We start from the raw sequence: 23,535 nt of genomic DNA, 5'->3' as shown, positions 1-23,535 counted from the left end.
TCTGATTGGCCGCCAAGAGAGGGGGTCCGTGTGAACCGGAAGCAGGAGGGGGCTCCGTTCCAACTAGCTCGGAGCTGAGCGGCGCAGACGGGAGAGGAGGGACGAGGAGAGCTACCGCTCGCAAGCTCCGCTCCCAGCCTCAGTGGGCTAGTCGGTGAGCTAGTCTAGCATTGCCCGGCTACGCTGAGATTGATCCGCGGCGACCGTCAAGATGATGAAGTTTCGGTTCCGCCGACAGGGCACCGACCCACAGAGGGAGAAGATCAAGCAGGAGCTGTTCTCCTTCAACAAGGTAAAGTAACGGGACACCCGGAGGCTCGTGGCTGCTCCCCAAAACTCTCATGAATCGTTGTAGAAACCAGCAAATCCGCCTGTAACATTCTCCGCGGCTCCAAGAAAGAACATTTCAAACGTCAACCCCGAACTGCGGGACTTCTGCGTGAGGCGTCACACTTGTGAGAGGCCTGCTGGAAGTGACAACACTCGATGATGAGGAGTCTCATCCCGACAGTGCGATCTGGCGCCAGATTACCGGGATTATCATCAGATGTGATGATGTGCTTCTCATCCATCCGGCTACTCAGCGCGGGAGTGCTCTGGGTACTCGGGTTTCCTCTGAAAACAGCAGCGCAAATCACGCACAGGTGTGAGCTGTCGAGGTGGAAGTTTAGACTCCACGGACTGATGTTGATCTGAGGCTCATGAGGAAAGTTTTCCGCTAGTGTTTCTTTCTTTATTTTTTTTACTGGCCTCATAAACTCACTGAATAGGAAGTCGATCTTTATCCAACCTAAATGACAGATGTTTTCTTCTCCCTCATCCGCCCATAGTTTGATGCATCACACTATTTGTTGATGTTTACCCTCGTATTTTTGACTTTTATTTGATCATATATGTAATGTGAAGTCATTGTATTCGCTCACATATCTGCTTCAATTCCGTTTCCCTTCTCCTCATTTCCAAGTGTTGAACACTGGGTGTGTGGCTGTGGTCAGTTATTGCGTTGACGGCTGAGTTGTTTGTCATCCTGCCTCAACAACTGAGTGTCACCACTGAGTCGTATTTGGTGACGCCATATCAAGATCCCAAATACCTTCATATGTAGAATTATGGATCAGAGGTTTAACATGCTTGAAATGCAGTAGAGGTTTTTTCAGATGCAGCCACACATTGAGATAAACGACAGTGAGGCAGGAATGAAGGACCCGACCTCTGCTGTGGCCTTGAACCTGCCATTGGAAAGTTTTTTTTGTGAAAAAAGGTCAGAACGTTCTGCTGCTCAGCTGGTGACAAGACGTATATAATAATTTATCAGTTTGTGTTTCGATAGAGCTGATGCAGCACAATGAAGTTCTCTCTGAAGCTGAGACACACAGGACAATACAAGGAGAATTATGGGAAATGGACCTGTCAGTAGTAGAAACTCGAGTGGACTATTGTGACTTTTAGTGTGATTTTTTTTTTTTTTTTGGAGACAGAAACATGCCAAGCGGCAGCTGAAAGGAGAAAGGCTTGCGGCTGGCTGGAGCTGTCTGAAGTCCCTAAAATGTTTGTCACCCAGCTGCCTCAACACTCACAGAGGTGGTCTCCCAGCAGGACTCCACTTTGATGCTGTTTGTGTAAAACTGGTTCCTAAAGGGTTAACGTTGAACACTGTGTAAATAAATCATTCAAATGGCCGTAGACCTCAAAGACTGACTTGACCTCTGAACGTGCGCTTCCAGCCCGCTGTTCTCCTCATGAGGAAAAAGGCCTGTTAATTCACCTTCTCTGTGCTGTGACTCAGTAAAGCAACCCTAATGCCATTATTCCTGTAAAAGACTATGGTGGGAGAGAACACGCACCTCCCTCTTTGGACAGGACTGAGAGTATTGGCATATTTTGTTGTGAATTTTTCTGTCCTCTCTGTTCCAGACTGTGGAACATGGGTTTCCCCACCAGCCCAGCGCACTGGCCTTCGATCAGAAACTCCAGCTCATGGCCATCGGCACCAAATCGGGTGCCATCAAAGTGTATCCTTTTGTCCAGGTAATGTGGCCGGCACTGAGGGATTATCACGTGTGTGACCGCCCTTTTTCTATCGTTCATGTTACCCTTCACCCAGCGAGTGTCCAGCTTCTTTAATGTGCGTGTGATGACTCGGCTTCCTTCTGAGTATTGCGGTGGCCCTGTTAAGGATCAGCTCCTCCAAATCATAGCCTGGAAAGTAGCTAATCTTTGTGTCCAAGTCAGCAAGGTACACAGACCTTCGCGTACTGTTGAACATAAACCTGTTCTGCCACCTCAGTCCCCAATAATATAAGCCTTTTTATTCTCATTTCATTTTTTTTAACGCTGCTGTAATGGACAAGGTGCACTGTGTTTGAGACGTGCATTTATTAGGTGTGGTAAATTTGTGTTTAGAAATTATAGCGTTGGTTTTTTAGTTGTAGGTTGAAAGAATTTTGTTTCTAAAACCTCACCACAACTGTCAGTGACAAGCCGCGATAGCAGTTTCAATGGTTCCAAACCCAAACTGTTTCATCTATGATGTGTTACTGGATGGTGTGGTTCAGTTTTGTGGCCCAAAAAGAGCAAATAAATCATCACATTGTGTGGCGACTTGCCTGCCGTAGACCTGATCTCCTGCAAGGGTTTTAGTGGTGTCATCACTGATGGAGGCTGTGTTGTTAGAGCCAGCATTACAGGATGTAAATGATGACTTTAGTACAAGAAATTACATTTTTTATGAATGAAAAAAAGTATAGTGTCAGTGGAATAACTTGCTTTTGAAATTATTACTTGTCTTAGAAATGTGTCAAGTTCATATTTACGTGGGAGTGAGCTGCTTGTGTGGTCTTGTTGGTTTAAAAAACAAACAAACAAAGAGGAAAGCTGGTGTTAGTGTGACGTCGTGTGTTCAGGCTCTTCTGGTGTTGTGTCAGGATTTTGTTCAAACACCACAGCGGTGACCTGACCTGGTGCCAGAGGAAGGGTTCTTGTGGTGTGTTATGACCTTCACCTCGGCTGCTGAAGGGAGCCAGCCCAGTGAACACTGATGCATTTCTGTGTGTTTTGCTGCTCACTTGATTCCATAAAACTGAGCGTTTGTGGATTCTTTTGTTCCGTCTTTGTCACAATGTGCGTCTTCAATTGAGACTTCAATTAGTTACAGCTACACTGAGGCGACGCTCCATTTAAGGTGAATCTGTGAATGTTTATGGCTCACATTTCTCTCAACTGTTTGACTCGAAAGAACGTTTCCAGCTCCAGTGTTGTCGTGACTCGTGTGCTCCCATGTGGTTATTTCAACTCTAAGTTAGACGGTGTTCACGCTCATATAGGCTCTTTCCTCCTGTGTCTGTCTCTGATGTTGCTCTCTCTGCCTGTGCTTCTTGTGCTCAGTCGTAGCTGTGGCCGTTGTGTTAGTGGATCACAAGTCTACGCTCATGTGAGACGCCGAACAGTCAAGATCAGTCTTTTGTTCAACGCCGGAGTGGGAGACGAGTTAATATCAGGGTTAAAATGTTCTGTAACTATCGGCAGGCTGGGATCCGTATGTGTCCCACGGACAGTTTGGCTCTTTCCTCTCCTGTGAATTGGTTCTGGCTGTGCAGCATTAATGAAACCTTGATCTTTATTCGGTTATGAATTTATCAGGCTGTCAGTGTTGGACCAAAACACTGTGGGATGGAAGGTTCTTTGAAAGATCTTTGAGGAGTTTAATTCTAGTTTAGCGTTTTGCTCGGTAGGCGTTTCACCGTTGCACGCTTGGAGCCACCATTTAGGACCCCTGATGCAACCCTGGAGAAACAAGGCCGTTGAATGCTGCCTGACTCCTGACAGTGAACGCATCATCATTTTCAATTGCAATATCTGCTGCATCACTCTGCCTCACTTCCGAAACTACTCAAATATGACTTGTGTAACTGTGCCATGAAGCTCACCAACAGCTTAGGTGTCTTAAATAAGATGTGAAGCCTTACTTCTTTTCATTTAACAAGAGAAAAGTCTCCCAAGTCGCCCTTATAAACATCAACATGATGTGTTCACTGCTTCTGAAACAATGCTGGAAAACAACTGATCCAGATGTTGCTATTGTAGATTATTCTTTGTTCCTCTTAACAATACAATTATATAAAAAGATGAGACAAATAGGTAATGTTTTTGTAAATAGTTTCATTTTAATCATTTATTTCATGATGATGCCTTCATTTTTTTTAAAAGCAGCCGTGCTTTATATAGTCTAATATCGGAGTAAACAAGGAAAAATGTGGACACGCTTCGTCTCTCCAAAGAATCAAATCTGCAACTTGTGGCCAGAAATGGATGCTCAGTTGCCATAACAACTCAGACACGGTTGTGTAACATCAGACATTGGAACGTGAATGTTGTGTAGCTCCTTTGATCGCAATGGCTTGTGATGTTTTAAAGCACATTTATGTCTCAGCTGCAGCAGTGAAACAGCGTCACCCATATATGGTCATGCGTGTTTGTTTTGCACATGTTATCAGTGTGTGGGTCGGCGGTCTGGATTGTGTGTGTCTGTGCACACGCCGTTACGGAGAATTGGCTCTTTCAGTGGGAAGACGGCGGTGGCGGGTGGGAGGGGGGTCTGCTGCTGCTGCTGCTGCTGCTGCTGGGGCCGGTGGTACCAGGCACTCGCATGGAGAGATGGAGATAAATGGAAGTGAAGATGACGTGGGAAGTGGATGGAGTAGGAGGCAGCAGAAGTACACTGCACCTCATGTGTGAGTCCTGAAGGTTTGCACCAGCTGCGACTGGGAATTCTGGACCTTACAGTGCTCAAGTAATTGCCCCCTCCTTTTTATAGTCCACTGCTTCTCACTGGCTGCTTGATCTTAACTGATGCGCCCACAAAGCTCTCATCAGTGATTTCCATGGTGTTTATTTTTAAGAGCGTCACACCAGGTCAGATGATTCAGTGCTCCTCGCTAAACAAGACTGTCACATCGGCTCATTTTATCCGACAACAAGTCAAGCTGTCACGTGGCAGTCAACAGTGTTACATTGACTTTCTCGCCACAATTTGATGGTGGTTTTCCGATTTTACTTTGGTGTTTTTAATGAAGCCATTAGCATAGTGATATGTGTTTTTCTGTGTTGAGCAAATGTTAGTTGATCAGTGGATCAGAGGGAAAAGTTACGGAATTGCTTAAGTGGTTTTCCCTTCTCAGTTATGGCACTTTTATCTTTTTGTGGTCAGCATATGCTTCTTTTCAGCCGTTAGGTTGACTTTCTCACTTGCTCTTTTCCGTCTCTCACTTGTTTATAAAGCCAGAGTCGTGTTACGCCTCGGAGTATGAGCTCCGACCACAGACGGGGGGCGCCGCTCTGGGAAGGGGGCCGTGGGTCAGTCATGGGAGAGAGGGGGAGACAATGCGTGTGGGGGGGAGCGAGGTGATCTTGAGGAGTTTGTCTCCTCTGGTGGAATGCTTGTTGCGCTGCCCTGGGTTAACCCCCCGTGTGTGTGTATGTGTGTGTCTGTGCGCAGATGGGGTGAGTAAGAGCTTTGTTGCTGAGTCTTAATAAAGAGGGCTTTTCAATGGGTTTCCAAGACGACGGTTGCTGTTGCCGGGGATGAGAAGTGCTCGACTTAAAAAGTCTGCCACTCAGCATTTTAGATCTCGACAGAAAAATGCATGTGTTCGACTACGTCTGAGTCTGAGTGAGTTTTTCTAGCCCACCACAGAGAAACTCGCAGCAAAAGTTGCCAACATGATGACTTGGGTTCCTATCAGCATCACACTTATTCAGGTGATGACTTGAGTCTTTCACTATTACAGCACTTTTGAACTTAACTGAGCAATGAAGTTCTTTAACAGTTATATTGATCATGAAACTCGTGAAGGTTTCTAGCTGCCATGGTCTGGCATTTGCTTTTTATTTATATTTTTCATCTGGTCCAAGAGAGAGTCACTCCATGGATTATAAAACGTTTATACTTTACGCAGTTTCTGAAGTTTTCCTAGACTTTGGGGCAGAATATTGAGCAACACGAGGTGCACTGACTGTGTGCAATGACTGTTATGCACTTGCCGGGAGACCAAATAGCAATAGCTGCTGCACACTCAACTCTGGTGCAGGGGGTGGGGTGCAGTCTTTTCACGACCCTTGTCTTGTATTCATAATGGTAGGAAGCCGAAATTATGATTAAAAAAAAAAAAAAACAGCCCTTCAATCTGCCCATAACTTCAGATTACTGTTAAACAGGAAACAAGTGGAAGTAGACTATCTAAATTCTTAGTATATTCTTCTTCAATGTCACATCTCCCACCAGGGTGCCTTTTCTGGTTCTGGAAGTGTCATGGGTCATAGCCACATGGACATTATTCTCTATCATTTTGAGCCGTCAGACTTATGGGCCTCATAAAATCACTTGGTGGGCTGTATTTGGCCCCCAGACCTTGAGTTTGACTTCAACCATGTGGCACGTGTCAGGCTGCGCTGAGACTTTATAGCCCGGGACTTTAAGTTCTGCAAACCGATGTTTACACATAGTGCAACACTCTGATTTGTTTGTGTTTCTGTGGTGCAACTGGACGTCAAACAAGGTCGAGTCACTGCCTGATGACTTGTTTGTGGTCAGTGTCATGGCTCCTCACCGTCAGACACGGACCAGTTACGTACCAGCTGATGTTGTGGTTTTGGTATTGGTTAATGCTGGGTTGCTCCAGACACCCAGCAGCTGCTTCCACCAGGGCATATCACGGATCCTAGCCAGCTGGCTTGACCCCCCCAGCCCAACGCCAGCTGTGCGCTGTTAGTTGGTCCAAGTGTTTGTAGAAGTGAGTTGGATATTCGACCTCTAGTCAGGGAACCGATTTGCCTGTGCAGGTTTTCACTAGTGCCCTCCAGCATATTTGAGCCATTTTGTTTGCATCGATCATGGCCCGACCTCAGGACATAGTGGTGCCTGATGAATTATTGAATGTTGACTTTTATTAAATAATGACTTCCCACTGTTCTCAGAGACGGTGCCAGATCGACAGACCTCAATCCCTGCAGCAATATTTGATGAACAAGGCTGGTAGAAAATTCCAATTTAGAGCTTTGTCTCATGGAGTAACACCGCTGCTGACGCTCTGCTGTTTGTGAAAACCTTATTTGACTGTTGACCTCCCGGCGTTTGACTGTCGTGTGGTGAAGCAGTTGCTAAACAAGTGGGACAGAAGTGGGCGCGAGTGGGAGGTGGTGACGACTGGCCGAGGCAGAAGATGCAGATGAGGGAGGATTGTTTCTGTAGTGGGTGGGTGGAGATGTTTGGCCAGTGTTGTATGATCCCGTCTGGCAGAAGAGTTTTGGGGGAGTTTAAAAAAACCCCCACAGTACTTCCTCTGATGCGACAGCTGTCACTGTGAGCTTTCTTTGCGTCTTTAAAGTGTCACCTCAGAAGTTCTATCGCTAGTCATGTTGTCGCACCCTTTGGTGTGTCTGATCTTTCCTCCTTGGTGCCCCGTATCTTTGTGTGTGTCGCTGCCTGCGTGTCTGCACACGGGACAATGCCTTCTGTTTGTAGGTTTTCAGACCGTGAAATCGCTTTATCCTTGCTAACCCACTCTCTGCTTCAGCGGGCAATCGGTAGTCTGTGTTGGTGCGCGCACTTGTGCACGCTTGTGAATCAGTCATTATGAGTTACTGTAGGACACCATTGTCTGCGCCTCGGTCTTCAGCAGTGAGCCATGCTGCAAACACTCTTGGTTGGAGCTCCGGCCTTGTAAGGCGCAGGAGCTCGTATGAAGATCCCAAGTCAAATCTTTTAAAACGTATTCACTACCTCATTGTAGTGTTAGGAACTTCAACATTCAGCTGTCTGTTATCTTGTGTGTTTTAGTGTTGATTGTGTATATTTATGTACATTTTGGAGTGGATGTTTTTCACCCCTTTTAACCAGACATGTCCCTGTTTCTCGGCTCTTTATGTGTCTGCTAGTTTCTGTAAGATGCCGGCTCTTCCTCCCAACAGAAGCTCTCTGTTCTCCACTTTGTTTTCGAGGTTTCGCAGAGATTATTGAGGGTGACTGTCAATGTCTTTTGTCTAAAGCATCGGAGATGACTGCATGTGATCAGAGACCGAAACTGTCACATTTGAGCTTGGTAGATTTCAGTTCTCTCTCGCTCCAGGATTTCTGACTTTTTTATTGTTGTGGCCCAAAGTTTTTTTTTTTCTTTTTAAGACAGTTGTGATCATTTATGGTTCTAGAGCAATATGACAGGAAATAAGGACCTTTGCAAGATAGCTTTAATCTTAACAAAATGTGCTTTTTTTTGTGAAAAGCAATGAATATTTCAAGTGCATTGAGCAAAAAAAAAAAAAACAACCTTTATGCGCGTGCATGGTTTGCGTCGCACTTGACTTCTCAACACGGTGTCAGTGAATATGATGATGCACATGATGTGTAGAGCTGTGGGTGACTGAGCTGATAGTTGGAAATTGTGGGAAAGTTCACTAGTGACTGGACAAAACTGCAACATTGCCATTTCATGGAGAGACTGGTTCAAGGACTCTGTTGCGAATTTAATGTCTGACTGATGTCTATGTCCCTGATGTTTACTGAGACAAATGAACCTTGAGACGATTCCTGACCTTAAAGCGTTCTGACAGGTCCAGGATTTCCATCCCTTGTTCCTCTGTTATTCTTTTAGTTCTCCAATGTGACTAAAGTTGTGCAATGAATGAATATCCTTTGTTGTTTCATGGGCGCCTCAGTTCAGGTTTTTTTCTCTCCCCATCTCGACCATACTAAGGACAAATAACGGCTTAATTCTGATGCTTCTTTCTGCGGGATGAGATCCTGGGAATATATAGCAACATTTTTTTAATGGTTCCCCCCCCCCAACAAAAGTCTTTAGTGGTTTAATGAAACAATAAAACATTTCAATTAGATGTTTTTATTGCTGCCATTTTCCATTGTTGGATATTGTTTTGTATTGTAAACATTGAGCCACGCAATGAAACAAACTTGAGCTCTGCGGCTTAGATCGAGTACGAAGGTTCAGGCCATCCACCATAGACTTGGAACTTCTTCGTGGAGGGGTGGTTTCAAACTTGTGGCCTGTGGGCTTACTGAGGCCAGCGGGACTGTAGTTTGTGACCCATTGTTTTCAAGTACCTTGGGATTTGTTCAAAAGCACCTGGTGTCGGTGTTGCCTTTGACACTATGGAGCTCAGGAGGGAGACCTTCATTTACTGTCAAGTTCGCCAGACAAATAGCCGTGCCAGCCACAGAGGAGGTTGTTGGAGTGCGAGCAGACAAGCTTCCTCACTTCCTCCTACTCTACCATTGTGGAATCTCTGAAAGAGTTTGCCCTGATGTAGTCTTTATTCGTCCCACAATGGGGAGATTTCATAAAATGAAAAAGTCCTCAGACGGTGTCTTAGTTGTGAGATGACCAACACTAGAGGCTTGAGCTTCCAATGACTGGTAGATGACCTCATCCATAGGGAATCCTATGACCTGGAAGCATGTCTTCTTCTTCATCACATCCTGGATTGTTTGTCCTTCTTTTGTTTTTCTGTTATTAGTGTCAAGTTTCAGTGTGAGAGGAAACGGTTGTGTGACGGACGGCACAGTTGTATTGTGGTCTAAACTAGCAGACTCTATAATGGCGGCTCTTTTCTCAGCTTTGTGTTTGGTTTTCTGCTTGCATCTTCTGCACATACATATATGTTAAAGTGAGAGATTCGGTCTGGCTCTGACGTCCACTAAAGTTCATGACCTGTGATGGGATCGTCTGACGCCTTTGACTCATGTTGTTGGAGTGGATAAATCCAGGGAGGAAGTGACCGCTGCGGAGGAATGCTGCGATAATACTTGGTTGGGCCTCAAATGAGGAGAGGGGAGGGGTTGAGAAGAAGAGAAGAATTCAGGCATAAACAGGTTAAGGAAGAGTTAAAACAAGAAAAAAAAAAAAACTTACAGTATTTTTCTGGTTTCATTTATGGAGAGTTTGCTTCTTTGCACACTGAAGTGCATTACACAAAAGCATGTAATAACATGGCTTTCATTGTGTTGAACTGAGGAGTTTTTTTCCTGTTGTCCTAGAAGTTACAATCTGTGATTCACATCCCATTATGATGCGTTAGATTGTTTTCTTTTTTTTTTTTTTTTATTTCATAACTAAATATTTGAGTTAAACTGGACTACATGTATTTACTGCTTGTTTAAAACTACTTTATTACCGGTGAGTAACATTTTATTTCTCAGTTCTATTTGTGTTTTTTTTTTTTTTTTGTGTATTTTTATTCTAATCTTCTGAAAATGTTATTTTCTCCTAACAATATTCCCGTTGCCGCTGTCAAAAAAATAAAACGATCACTGCCATGGAAAGACAAGAGTGAGAACACCATACAGAAGGTCTTTCATTGTCATCTTCTCCTCCTGACTTGGATCTTCTCCTGAGCTGCTCGATGTCAAATCTCACTTAAGTCTCCTAATGAAATGTACTTGCTGAGCTGTCGCACTTCCTGTGCATCGCTTTTGCCTCATCGCTTCATCTAGTGGACTGACGGAGGGAGGACCACATTACACTACTACACTCTGGTGCAGTGATTTTAGCTCCTGCGTCATCCGTTAGCCCTAACTACTGGATGTTTGTCCAGGGTACTCATTTCTTTGTCGCTGCTGCACGTGGCCATTATGTCTTTACTGCGGAGTAAACTGTTCCCGGTGGACTGGCTCTCTTTAAGTCACAGTTTCAGGGTGGAGATGTTCCGTGAAGAGCCGTCACAGTGACCCTAAAGAGGTGTTTCCTTGACCATCTCCTCAGTTATGGGTCCCCTGGCGTCGAGTTCACTGGCCTCCACAAAAGCACCACTGCTGTCATGCAGATCCACTTCCTGCCCGGACAGGTGAGTCCCGTGGCAACCTCTCTTCTCTGTTAGAGCGGTTCTGAAAGGTTCAAAGTATGTGTCTGTGCCAGGGCCGCCTGTTGTCGCTGCTGGACGACAACACCATTCATCTGTGGGAGCTGGCGTGGCGGGAGGTTGCGGGGGTGAAGACGGAGGGAGCGCTCTGCCTGCAGGAAGTGGGCAGCTACAGCCTCCCAGGTCGACCCGGCATAGAGAGCTGCAGGTACCCGGTGGTGACGAAATTGTCCCATGTTCTACTGTTAAAGTTGCATTTCCTCTCCGCAGCACCACCCGAGTGACAGTGCTGCTGTTGCTGTTGTCCTGTGATCTGCTGTGCATTGGAACCGAAGGGGGCGGAGTCTACTTTCTGGATTTGCCACATCTTACTCTGAAGGAGAACCAGACGCTGCTGCAGGATCAGGTCACTCCTAGGTGAGATCGGAACCGTTTCCACACTCGGCACAGTATGACTTCCTTCCTTCACGCTCGGGTCAGCTGGTCATCGGAGCTGAGACAAACATCCCAGTTGACCCTGGAGCAGCAGGCAGGACAGGGTCGTGGTGTTAGAGGCCATGAGAACATCTGTGGGATGCAAGCTCGGCCACGAAACCACTTCCTTACCTCTGAAGTTTATATTATTAAATGCCTGCTGAGCCTGATATCGTGATCATCTGCTCCTCATAAATGATATGAGAGCAGCTCACAAGTGTTTCTATCTTTTACTAAGGCCTAGATGGGTCATACTTTGGAGAGCTAGCTTGTCCAGTGTGTTTTGGGAATGACCATGTCGGACGGACACAATGGTAGGAGAAGCGTCATGAAGCTAACCATAAATACGCGGACATAGTAGCGTTCAAAAATAGCACTCATTTCTTTCTAAACACAGCCAGTTTAGATTGATTTTACCACCCATTCCTGAGCCAGAGTGGACACCTGACGTGCTACGGTCGGGGCTACTGAACTAGCCGTCGTGTGCTCAGCTGCAGCTCAGCTTCATCAGCATGATCCTATGTCAGGTTTTCAGGTTGTAACTGGAGTGAAGTGAAGCTGCCGCAGCAGCTCCATCTTCATCGCTCATGTGACTTACAGCCAGTTCACTGAACTTCTGAACATCCAGGGAATGTTCAACCAAACATGTTCCTCAGTCGCGGCTCATGTACATTTGCATCAATTGTGAATCCAATGATGTTCCTGCTGTCAATACCAGCTCGGTTTGTTCTTTATTTTAGCTCCTCTCCCCAATGTCCGACTTGCCTTTCAGTTCTTGAGGTTGTTTGAGTCTGAAAATTCGACCTTCCTGCCGACACCTGCTGGCTCTCTTGCAGGGTGATTAATATTTGTTGGGTGTACAGCTTATCAAAGAGCTTGTGGTGTGTCTCCTCATTAACTGGACTTCTGCTGGGAAGCGTGCTGACTAACAAGGGCCTCGATAAGAATGTGCGAAGATTGTGTGTGTATGATTTGTGTGAGCAGACAGTGAGGCTTTGTACCAGCTGCCAGAATGCCGTGTTCCGGTCGGGGAAGTGTTTCAGCTGAGTTTCCAAAGCAGTCTCGCGCGCACACACACACACACACAGATCAGTGGGACTCTGCAGCAGGATGCTGGATTCCCTAAAAATACTTGTTCACATGGAGACAATAGATCACTGTTGGGAATGTTTCTGCCTCTGTGCTTCCGGACAGGATCTTCGTCGGTGAGCCCGACCATGTGTGCACACGTTCATCCTCTTGCCTCATGCAGGGAGACCACAACGCTGCACTTCTTTCTCCCTCCTGCCTCTCCTCATCCTCCTCCACTGCGCTCCCTCTGTTTTCCCAATTGAATCCTCAGTCGTCTTGAGGGTGTGTCTCCGCATTCCAGCGCCAACCCGGAGGAATCTCTCTCTCGCTCTCGCTCGCTCTCTCTCTCTGTTGACCTCCTGCTGTTTTGGACATAGGACTAATGAGACTTATTGCTCTCCAACGTTGTGCCTTCAGTAGGGACATATTTTCTTCTTTCAATATTGTGTTTCGATTGTTGTGTTAGCAGTTTTGTGTGTTCTGCCTGGTAACCGTTTTATTCTCTCCTTTAACCCCTATAGCAGTTACATTTCCCTGACTGACAAATTCACTCTGTTATGACTTGGTTTATGAGGTTGCGAGGCCTCACTCTGCTATAGTGCGAGAAAGAACCCTGGTGGAGGCTTAAAGCAGAGCTTAGACCACGTGCTTTCACACATGCAGTGAGAGTTTCAGACCTGGCAGGGAACTTGGATGTTTGTGAGCCAATACAATTCTTGAACCATGGAAGTTGTCTTATAGATCCTGTGAAGTCTGGTGGAATGAGCTGCTTGGTGGAGGTCTGCCCTGAAACGGTGCATTTTCTAGTTCCTCTGGTGTTCCTTTTTCACGCCATCCTCCATCTTTATTTCCTTCCCTTCCTTTTCACTTGGTTTGGCTCATCTTTTGTTTCTTTAACCAACAACCCTCCCGTTAGGTCACGCCTTATCTGTGCCTCCTCGTCCATAAAAACGTCATCATTTAAAAGACCCTGCTGGAGTCATCGCTCCCCGCTTCATACGTCCACACTCGTCTCCTATTGAGAGTCATGTTGTCTCTGTCTTCTTGGCCCCCAGATCCTTTGTGCCCACAGCTGTGACTCTGTGTCAGCATGTGACCTTCCCAGGTTTCACTGTTGCTCCTCTCTGGATTGAAACCCGTCGCTGACTCTGTTGCCGTCGCACTGTTCACTCAGTCCAGTCTGATCCGAGGTGTTTCCCTCGACTAGCATCATCTGGATTACTGAGTCATTTTGACAGTGGTTTTAGGAACTGAAGGAATGTGATAATCGCTGTTTTCCCTGCTGTTGTTGTCTGCTACTCCTGCCCTTCATTTGGAGCGTCATTAACACCGGACAGTTCTGCCGCTTGTAATTTACGCTCATGTGGCCAGTCATTATTTTTCTGTGGACGGATGCCGTTTGTGACGATTGGTCTTGTTTGTGCCGCAGCCTGCCGGATGACTACAGATGTGGCAAGTCCCTGGGGCCGGTGGAGTCCCTCCAGGAACATCCTCAGCAGCCTGGGAAGATTCTGGTGGGCTACAGTCGAGGCCTGGTGCTCCTGTGGGATCTCAGCTCTCGTCAGGCCGAACAGCTCTTCCTGGGCAAGCAGGTACTGCAAGAGCCTGCTCAAAAGCACTTCAGCAGATCTGCAGAAAGGCTTTACCAGTCACCATCTCGCTTGTGCTTCCTCTTGCAGCAGCTGGAGAGCCTGGTGTGGGAACGTTCTGGGAACTTGTTTGTCAGTTCCCACAGCGACGGCAGCTACTCTGTGTGGGCCGTAGCCAGTGGCAACACCTGCACCCCTCAGCCGGTGTCCTCCACCATCCCTTACGGTGAGAAACACACACACATAGGCTTGTCGCACCTCTTTGTGGGGTCTGCTCATCGCATCCAGAACAAATGGTTAACCCTAACCAGGACTCTAAACCAGACTTCCACCCAGTTATTTAGAAGTTTTGTGGGGACCAGCAAAAGGCACCCATCAATGCATAATGCATGCATTACAGTATTAGTCCTCAGTAGGATAGATCTACTTAAACACACACTTCAGTCATGCGTCAGACCCTGAGGGTTTGTCTGTGCAGGTCCGTTTCCTTGCAAAGCCATCAACAAAATCCTGTGGAGGACGTCAGAGAACAGGTGAGTGGTGTCGGTCCTGCGGTCAGTTCACATGGTTAACATGCCTCTCCATCTCTCCAGCTCTCCACTGCTGCTCTACAGTGGAGGGATGCCTCGAGCCAGCTATGGTGACCGCCACTGTCTGACCGTCCAGCAGGACAAAGAGCATGTCACGCTGGACTTCACATCACGAGTCATTGACTTCTTCACGGTTCACAGTGCAGAGCCAGAGCGAGGTCAGTGTGGGGTCAGTGATAAAGTCCAGTGGGCCACCCTAACGCTCACCTCTCACAGGCTTCGACGAGGCCTCGGCTCTGGTCGTCTTACTCGAGGAGGAGCTGGTGGTGATTGACCTGCAGAGCCCAGGCTGGCCCACCGTGCCCAGCCCCTACCTGGCGCCGCTCCACTCTTCGGCTATCACGTGCTCCTGTCACATCTCCAGCGTCCCGCCCAAACTCTGGGAGCGAATCGTCAACGCTGGTAAAGCCCAGCAGGGCAGGGAGCCGACACACAGGGTGAGATGGAGCCTTTTCCTCTTCTGCAGGAGGGGGTGGAGTCAGGCCTGCAGACTGTCAATCCATCCCACCAGGGTCTGATAGAGCTTGTTTTAGCAGAGAACACAGCTTGAGTGTACGATTTTAACTAGAAATACTCAGAAGGTTGACAGCTTCTCTGTGCTGTTGTAGCGACTAACAAAGTGCTCCCAATGGTTTGTGACCTTTTTATAGCTTTATAGGTCCAAAAATAGCTCTCTCTTTACTTCTATTAATAGTTCTGTTCTTCTCAGCTGGAGGAAACTGCGCATTGATGGGTGGAATATCCAATGAATGTTTCCTCTTGTTAGCTCCTGGTTTACGCCAAGGCTGTTTAGAATCATTAGAAAAAGCTGTTTTCACTCGCTCAGCACTGATGTTTGAATGGTGGCCTCCTTGTGTTGCCTCTTAGAGGATTTGGAAAGGCTCCACAGCTTTGGTGACACCTCCGCAGTCACTGTTTTCACTGCGGCCGTGCACAGCTGTAGATCCTTGAACACAACTCTGAATGAAGCCAAAGCTGATGGAGGTCTTCTTCTCATTCAGGGTCACCATAGCAGGTCCACCTCTCTTAATACTCATCATTCATCATACACCTCACCATTGTCCTCCTTCATCTCCAACATCCTTGGTCCAACGCTGGCTGTCTTCTCCACATTTATATCCTTAACTTTGCATCCAAATGTCTCCACGCCCTGCTGATATCAGGCATCTCCGCAGTTCTCTAGCAGTACTGGGAAATTGCCAGTGAAGGGGATGAAATCCCAGTGTTTTCAGCTGTTTTCTCAACATGACGTCATGGTCTTCACCTCCGACTCCTGTGTCTCTGCTGTTGTGACCACTCTTGTCCAGTAAAGCTTCTTGAGTCGCAGTGGTCTCCACCATACCTGCTCTGTAACTGTACCACTTTAACTTGTGTCTTCTTCTTGTCCAGAACTGGCCCATCTGTGGAGGGACGAACCTCGCGCCGCCTCCCAAGTTGCAGGAGCTGCTGCTGACTGGGTATTTATCATCAGAATTTGTAGCTTTGGTTTAAACTCTTGCAACATGTCCTTGTTGAGCAAGCACTTGTTGTGTGTTCACAGGCACGAAGATGGAACGGTGCGATTCTGGGATGCGTCCGGCGTAGCCCTGACGCCGCTGTACAAACTTAGCACAGCCAATGTCTTCCACACCGACTGCGACCCCAGTGATGACCCCCCTGACCCCAGCGACGACCCCGATGCCCCACAGGAGGAAGAGTGGCCTCCCTTCAGGAAGGTGAGTCGTTTCTGCCGTCGCCAGAGCTCTGTAAAATCACAACTTTTCTGAGCCGGCGCGTGAAGTTGCATCCATCTGTGGCCTAGTTTCTGGTGGGAGTGTCTCAGACAGACCCGCCCCGGCGTTCCGAGGACAGCCAGCTGCTGCACAGCTGCTTTGCTTCAACACTGACGGACGTGTTCGGCAACGGTCCGGCTCAGGCTGAAGATGAAAACTTTGGATTTCAGTCTTCAAACGGCCTTGTGTTGCTTGTTTCCTTCTCCTTTCTACTGGCTTTCCTGGTGTATCCTGCGGTAACTCTGCTACATGTTTAGGAATGTGGCCCTCATATGGGAAGAAGAGCCCCCCTCCCTCCTCCCACCATAATGAAAACCAGACCATCACCCCGCTCTCTTCCATTGTGACCGACTTCAACTTCCCACTGCACTGGGACACGAGCAGGAATTCTGTTGCTATTCCCGCAGAGAGGCGACAGATTAATGCACGTGTTTTATCGACCTGTGTGTATCAAACTGACGGCTCAGGCGCTCCGGAATTTTCTGGAGAATAAAAGCCGTGTGGAGTTAGGAGGTGGAGGGGGAGCGCATGAGTGCTTCCTGGCGTCATGCCACAGGAACAGAACACGTCTGTGGTCGGATCCCATCAAGGACTTGGACTTTGACAGCTCTGTTGTGCAAGCTGTTCAAAAAGAAGCAGCTGGAAATGTGGAGAGTTAAAGTTGGACTGGAAGTGAGCGGGATTCACCGGAATACACACAACAGGACAATTGTCACCGTCGCACACCCTTTTAAATCAAATCAGTTGTCCTTTTAAATCAGAACGTGGATGGTAACTTGGACCATGATGAGAATGTGAGGTGAAATTTCTAGTTCTCAGTGTAGACAAGCAGCTCACATGGAAACAACACATAAACAGCAGAATGAAAATATCCAGAGAGCTTTATATAATGAACACAGCTGTGCTCAGTATACTTGAATGAAAGAGCTTTGAGAACACTGCACTGCACATGGAGTGGAGGTGTGGAGGAACACCTACCAGAAAATGCAAAACTACTGCTTCTGCTACGATGAGAGTACTGAAGTCACCTGAGCCAGTAGAAAGACAAACACTGCTGGTCATGTTTAGTGCCAGTAATGGACTGCTACTGCATCAACTACTCAAATAAGACTCAAATAACTCTTGATGAGGAAGAGCAGAGTCGAAGAGGGAATTTCTTTTTTTTTTTTTTTTATTGCAAGTATAATACATAGACACAAACTCTTTCACACAAGTACACCAAATACAGAAAAATAACAACTCTTATATGTTTCCATAGGCTCAAAACTATAACAACCAAAACAGAAAAAAACCCAAAACAAAACTACCCAAATACTGGGGGGCTCAACCTACTATAATATCCCACTTTAATTCTGTAGAGATGAGATGTGGACCCCTCATGATCGTCTCCAGCGGGTTGGAAGGACACACATTTTTACACACAGGCCTTTATGTGCTGTCGTTCATTCACCGAAACTCTGAGGAGCTCCTCCGAACTTCATGATTCTTGTGGTGTGCTCAGGTGGGATGTTTCGACCCGTACAGCGACGACCCGAGGTTGGGGATCCAGAAGATCAGCCTCTGCAAGTACAGTAACAAGCTGGTGGTGGCTGGCACGGCCGGTCAGGTGAGGACCCCCAACACCTCAGGACAGCATGAAACCAGTACTCAAACCAGTACTTGTGTCCATCTCTCCAGGTGATCGTTTTGGGTCTGAGCGACGAGCGCTCGGACCACCTGGTGGAGGTCTCTGTGGTGGACCTGCTGCAGGACCGAGAGGGATTCACTTGGAAGGGCCACGACAGACTGGAGCCCCGGCTGAAACCTGCCCCCTTTCCTCCGGGCTTCCAGCCGCAGGTCCTGGTGCAGTGCATACCTCCAGCCTCCGTGACCGCCGTGGCCCTGCACGCGGAGTGGAACCTCATCTCCTTCGGCACCAGTCACGGTTTCGGACTCTTCGACTACCACAGGCGGAATGCGGTTCTGGCCAGGTGAGGGTCCAGCGAGGGCTCTGAAGTGCTCCGTGACTGAGGCTTGGTGACCCCTGCAGGTGCACGCTGCACCCCAATGACTCGCTGGCCATGGAGGGTCCCCTGTCCCGGGTGAAGTCCTTGAAGAAGTCTCTGCGACAGAGTTTCCGACGAATCCGCAAGAGCCGAGTCTCCGGGAAGAAGCGCACCCTCTCCACCCCCACGAGCAAGGTTTGTCTGTGGGGCGCGTAGGGATTCAGTCCAGCAGGTGCTGACTCTGTTTGTGTCAGGTCCAGGAGGCCAACGCCGCTCTGGCCGAGCAGGAGGAAGTGGCTCCGATACAGCGGAGGATCGAGCCGCGGTCGGCTGACGACTCGCTGTCCGGAGTCGTGCGGTGTCTGTGCTTCGCTGACACATTCCTGCGAGACGGTGGGTTGACCAATCTCAGCAGCAGCAGCAGCAGCAGCTCTGGTGCTAAGTGAGGGTGTCCGGCAGGTACCCACCATGGACCCACGCTGTGGGCCGGGACCAACTCGGGCAGTGTGTACGCATACGCGCTGGAGGTGCCTGGCGTGGGACGGGCGTGCGAGCGGGGCGGCGACGGCGCGGCCTGCGTGGAGGCGGTCCTGGGTAAAGAGATCCAGCTGATGCACCGAGCTCCTGTGGTGTCCATCTGTGTGCTGGATGGGAGAGGGAAGCCGTTGCCGGAGCCCTACGAGGCGTCGCAGGACCTGGCCATCGCGCCCGACATGACCAACGCACACTCTGTGCTCATCGCCTCAGAGGAGCAGCTGAAGGTTTGTTCCACTGAGACGTGTCGGTGAAGCAAAACCAGTCAGATATGAAGTTGCATTCTAGTATAAAACGGTTTAAAAATATCAAAGTAAATTAGGGGAGGGATTCGATTAACAAAATAATCCAGTTAGTTAGAGAATTTGTGTGTCAATCGCTGTTTAATGGTATTAGAATATTTGCCATAAGAATTTGGTATATGAGTGAATGAAATGATGGAGCCATACGTGCATTTAAACAACAAAATATTGTTTATTTAGCATCAGTTTGACAATAAATCACAATGGTGGCTATATTCAAGTTTTTATATCACCTTATTTAAACTAAAGCACTTTTCACGTCTTGGAAATATTTGTAATTTCAAGTCCATTCAGAGTAGTGGAAACCCTGGAACATTGTGTAGAGAAAAACCTCCCTGAACCAAAGCAAACAGATGCTTTTGTTTGCTTTTTTTCAGGGATTCCTCCATGTTTGTTGTTGTTGTTATCATCCTAGCTGCCACGTGTCTTGTGCATCAGTGTGACCAGTGGACCAGGAACCTCTGCACTGACAAAGGTTCCCTGTTGTCTGGAGAGCAAACAAAAATAGCAAAATAAAAATATTTAGAGTCCCACCACTAAAGTAAATACCAGGATATGATGGAACACATTTGCTTATTTACAAAGTTATTTAGAAAAAAAAGAACTGAGGTCAGAGGTCCACATGGAAGTGAACCTGGTTCTCCCCCCTCAGGTGTTCTCGCTCCCCAAAGTCAGCGCCAAGACCAAGTTCAAGTTGACGGCGCATGAGGGCTGCCGGGTCAGGAAGGTGGCGCTGGTGGTCTTCAGCTCGGCGGTCCAGGAGGACTACAGCGAGCACACGCTGGTGTGTCTGACCAACATGGGCGACATGCATCTGTTCACCGTCCCGGGCCTCCGGCCTCAGGTCCGCTCACGCCTCGTCCTCAGTGGAGCCTTTGAACCCTTGTCTCACTGCCAGTTTCTGCCCGCAGGTGCGCTATGACTGCATCCGCAAGGAAGACATCAGCGGCATCGCGTCGTGCGTCTTCACCAGGAATGGACAAGGTGAGAGTCCAGGGCCTGGAGACTGCAGCGGTGTCTGGGCATCACGGGTGTCAAAGGTTCTGTCCTCCGCAGGCTTCTACCTCATCTCTCCATCCGAGTACGAGCGCTTCTCTCTGTCGGCGAAGGTGGTCACCGAGCCTCGCTGCTGTGTTCAGCTGGACCGAGCACTTGGGGACTCCGCCACTAGGTAACACAACACCCGTCATCCTGACGGGTCACAAGCTAGACTGAGGCCTCTGGTGTGCGGCATGTGAGACGTTTGATATCCAAATTCATTTTTGTTTTTATGAACTTATTAAAAAACTCTGCTTTAGTGATAGTAAGTACCTTTTGTTTTCTTTTTCATATTAGATGCTAAAAATCTTGAGACAAACTTATTTACTTTGTAGAACTGTACAGTGGTATTCGGTTCCTAGTTTTATAATAGATAGTTTTTATATTTTCCCCCTCAAAAATGTATAGGGATCTGAATAAATGGACTGCATTTTATAATACTCTATAATAATCTGGTGATTAGAAGGGTATAAAAGTTTGTCATGTTTCTCCTCAGTGACGCTCCATCGACACCACAAGCCAACGGAACCCACAAGGCGGGTCAGGCCGAAGGTAGCGCTTCTTCTCTGTACCCCTTCAACACTGAGGGTTCCCCTGGTTACCATGGCAACCATTCAGCATGCCCCAGTTCTTCAATGGCAGAACCTCCTTCCGCAACTCGGAGTAGAAAAGTTTGTCTGGATTCGTCCCCACTTTTTCCTGCAGAAAGTGCTGAAGCAGCAATTTTGTTTCGTCTTTTAACAACCGGCGTTCGTGCCGACTCTTTGTCCCCTGAGGTTTTTTGGTTAAAAGTTCCACAAATATGTTTCAGTGAAGCCGCCGGCGTCGCACCAACAACTTTGACCACAAACCAGAAAACTAACACTTCGCTTTGGTTCCAACTCGGATCCTCCTGACGCTTGCTGTTTTGTGGCTTCATATTAATATGTACTCTGGAGAAGTTAGAAAGCTCCAAAGGAAAAAATCCAAATAAGGAGTATAAGATGTTTAAAAACGTTATAAAATAGGAGTAAAAAGTACAGTAAAGGTAATTAAAATATTTTCAATAATTGGGAAAAATATGTTTAAAAGCATTAAAATCAGATTGCTGGTCACGAAAGGGAGTAACAAGAGGAAAAATGATCAAATTGATATAAAAAAAACATAAATGCATAAACTAATAAAATAAAAGTATGAATTACTAAAAATGTATTTATTACTAATTAATCGTTATGTTAAGAAAAACCTTTCATTTAATAGAATGCAGATAAAAGAGTAGTACAATTCGTTTTTGAAATACATTCCAAAAACAAAAGTGAAGAAAATAGAAAATTAAATTTGAAAAACTGAAACGAATTGTAAAAAATAATAGTGGTGAGAAAGAAAATAAATTGGCTGCATTTTCAACATATTTACCATTTCAGTGCTAAAACTGTGGCAGAAATAATTTGGGAATATGCCGGATTAAGACGACCAAATGAAAAAAAAACATTATTATTGGGTAAAACAGTTGTATAAATAATTTCAGTAAGAAAACGTAAGTAGGGCATAAATCTTTGTTTATGCTATAAATATCATATATTCATGCATAACACTGAGGTCTTTTTTACCCTCCAAATGCTTTTGACTTGAATGTGTTTCTGAAGAGGTGTGGGATTACCAACAGTCTTTTCAGTCTGGTGCTTGAACGATGCCGTGCTCTTCCCTTATCAGGCCACATGGTGGAGCCGCTCAGCAGCTTGCCGTCCCCCATTCTGGACACGCCGCTGGACTCCCCGATGAGCTGCGCTGACCTCAGCCTGGACACCACCGGGGAGCTGACCATGGAGGATGTCCGGGACTTCCTGACGTAGGCCTGACCTTCCTGACCCCCCCCCGGGTGGCGCCGCGGTGCTGACGTGTGCTTGTGTCTGCAGCACGGTGGACGAGGCGGAGCACAACCTGAGGAACATCAAAGAAGAGGAGGAGCGCTCCACCGACATCCTCATCAACTGAAGCGGTGCTGCCAGCATGTTGGTCGCTAGGGGGCGCTCAGGGGTCTGGATGGACATCAGTGCTGGACCACATACAGACCCGAGCAGTGCCGGCAGACGCCTGGAGTGAACTCAGACGGTGATGTTCTGACAGGCCTCCTGGTCTTGATCCACTCTTCCTACGGCAGCCACTTCACTTCCTCCCGGTTGGACCAGACTGTTACGGAGCGTCGCTCTTGAGCATGTGGCCGGCTGGAGAAGATCTTTTATTTTCCATCACGGCTTCTTTTCCTGTCATTCACTCATGGTTAGCGGACATGAGGACCAGCGGCTCCTGGTTGTCGGGTCCCAGCTCGGTGTATAAATAATGAGCTCCAACTTCAGTAAGTTTTAGTCCATTAACGTCAGGTTGACGAGTGAAGGAGAAGAAAGTTGTCCTCGTGAGGAGTTTGGATGGGACTCAGGGAAGTGCAGGGTGGGGAGGTGTCCGAGTCGGGAGCGTCCTGGATTCATACCTGGTGGTTTTACTGTGTAAAATGCGGCGACGGGAACTCGGATGACGTCACGGATGAGGATGACTAACATAAAGGGACCTCACTACTAACTGATGTAGCTATGCAGGTAGACTTTTACTCTCGGGTTTTCAGTCGACGGTTTATGGGGCACAACGTTTTTATTCCATTTTTCCGTTTGTCATTTGTGTAGGATTTTAAAAAGAGACCATTAGCTATGAGGCGGATGTGAATGTTAATAAAGTTATTTACTCTCTACACTCTTGAGTACGGTGATTCCAGAAATACTGAAGTACTTTTCATTTATAAATCACAAAACAAAGAAAAACAAAATGGCATTAAAATGTACCCATGACATTTGAAGAAAACAATAGAGTGAAAATAGAAAAAAAGCAATAGAAATGATAAAAAGTCTTCATCTTCAATGTAAAAAATAAAATCAGTTATGAACATTAAAATCGTGCTGTTGTACAATACAAACACAAAACATATAAATACTTCAACAGAATAAAAAAAAAATGTACTGCAATAACTCAAAATAAAGGCTTTAACTTTCCAGTTCTATTTATTTTTATTTTGATAATTTACAAGCCCAACTTAGTTTTTATACCTATATGTCTTATGTGGACTAACTAAGGCTATCTGTAAACCATTTGTGTATTCCAAACATAAACTAATTCTGAGTAAAAGGAAAGCTATCATAGTAATGTATTTGACATGTTTTTATTCCGGATTTCGCTGCTTAGAAGTTATCAGAGTTAAAACTTCATGCTTTAGCCACGCGCCTGTGAACTGGAAGGTCGGTGTCATTGCGGTGATCGGATGGTCGTGGACGCGTGGGTGGATGGCA

At 47.0% G+C, this 23,535-nt stretch overlaps 1 protein-coding gene across 1 annotated transcript; it reads left to right on the top strand.

The window, feature by feature from the left end:
* Nucleotides 1-67: 67 nt before the first annotated feature.
* llgl1 (LLGL scribble cell polarity complex component 1) lies at nucleotides 68-23,175 on the top strand. The gene is made up of 23 exons (XM_053850909.1): nucleotides 68-292; nucleotides 1,915-2,012; nucleotides 10,770-10,851; nucleotides 10,923-11,074; nucleotides 11,137-11,283; nucleotides 13,841-14,003; nucleotides 14,091-14,226; nucleotides 14,479-14,533; nucleotides 14,594-14,748; nucleotides 14,807-15,027; nucleotides 15,980-16,047; nucleotides 16,131-16,305; nucleotides 17,864-17,968; nucleotides 18,040-18,332; nucleotides 18,392-18,542; nucleotides 18,602-18,740; nucleotides 18,807-19,108; nucleotides 19,836-20,027; nucleotides 20,095-20,167; nucleotides 20,240-20,354; nucleotides 20,718-20,773; nucleotides 21,914-22,049; nucleotides 22,117-23,175. The coding sequence occupies exons 1-23, from the start codon at nucleotides 212-214 to the stop codon at nucleotides 22,193-22,195; spliced, it is 3,174 nt and encodes a 1,057-aa protein (XP_053706884.1). The 5' UTR covers nucleotides 68-211; the 3' UTR covers nucleotides 22,196-23,175.
* Nucleotides 23,176-23,535: the final 360 nt, after the last annotated feature.

The sequence above is a fragment of the Synchiropus splendidus genome, chromosome 19, assembly GCF_027744825.2.
Source record: "Synchiropus splendidus isolate RoL2022-P1 chromosome 19, RoL_Sspl_1.0, whole genome shotgun sequence".
NCBI lineage: Eukaryota > Metazoa > Chordata > Actinopteri > Syngnathiformes > Callionymidae > Synchiropus > Synchiropus splendidus.
The sequence above is the reverse complement of the archived record's forward strand: the minus strand, read 5'-3'. Positions and strand labels throughout refer to the sequence as shown.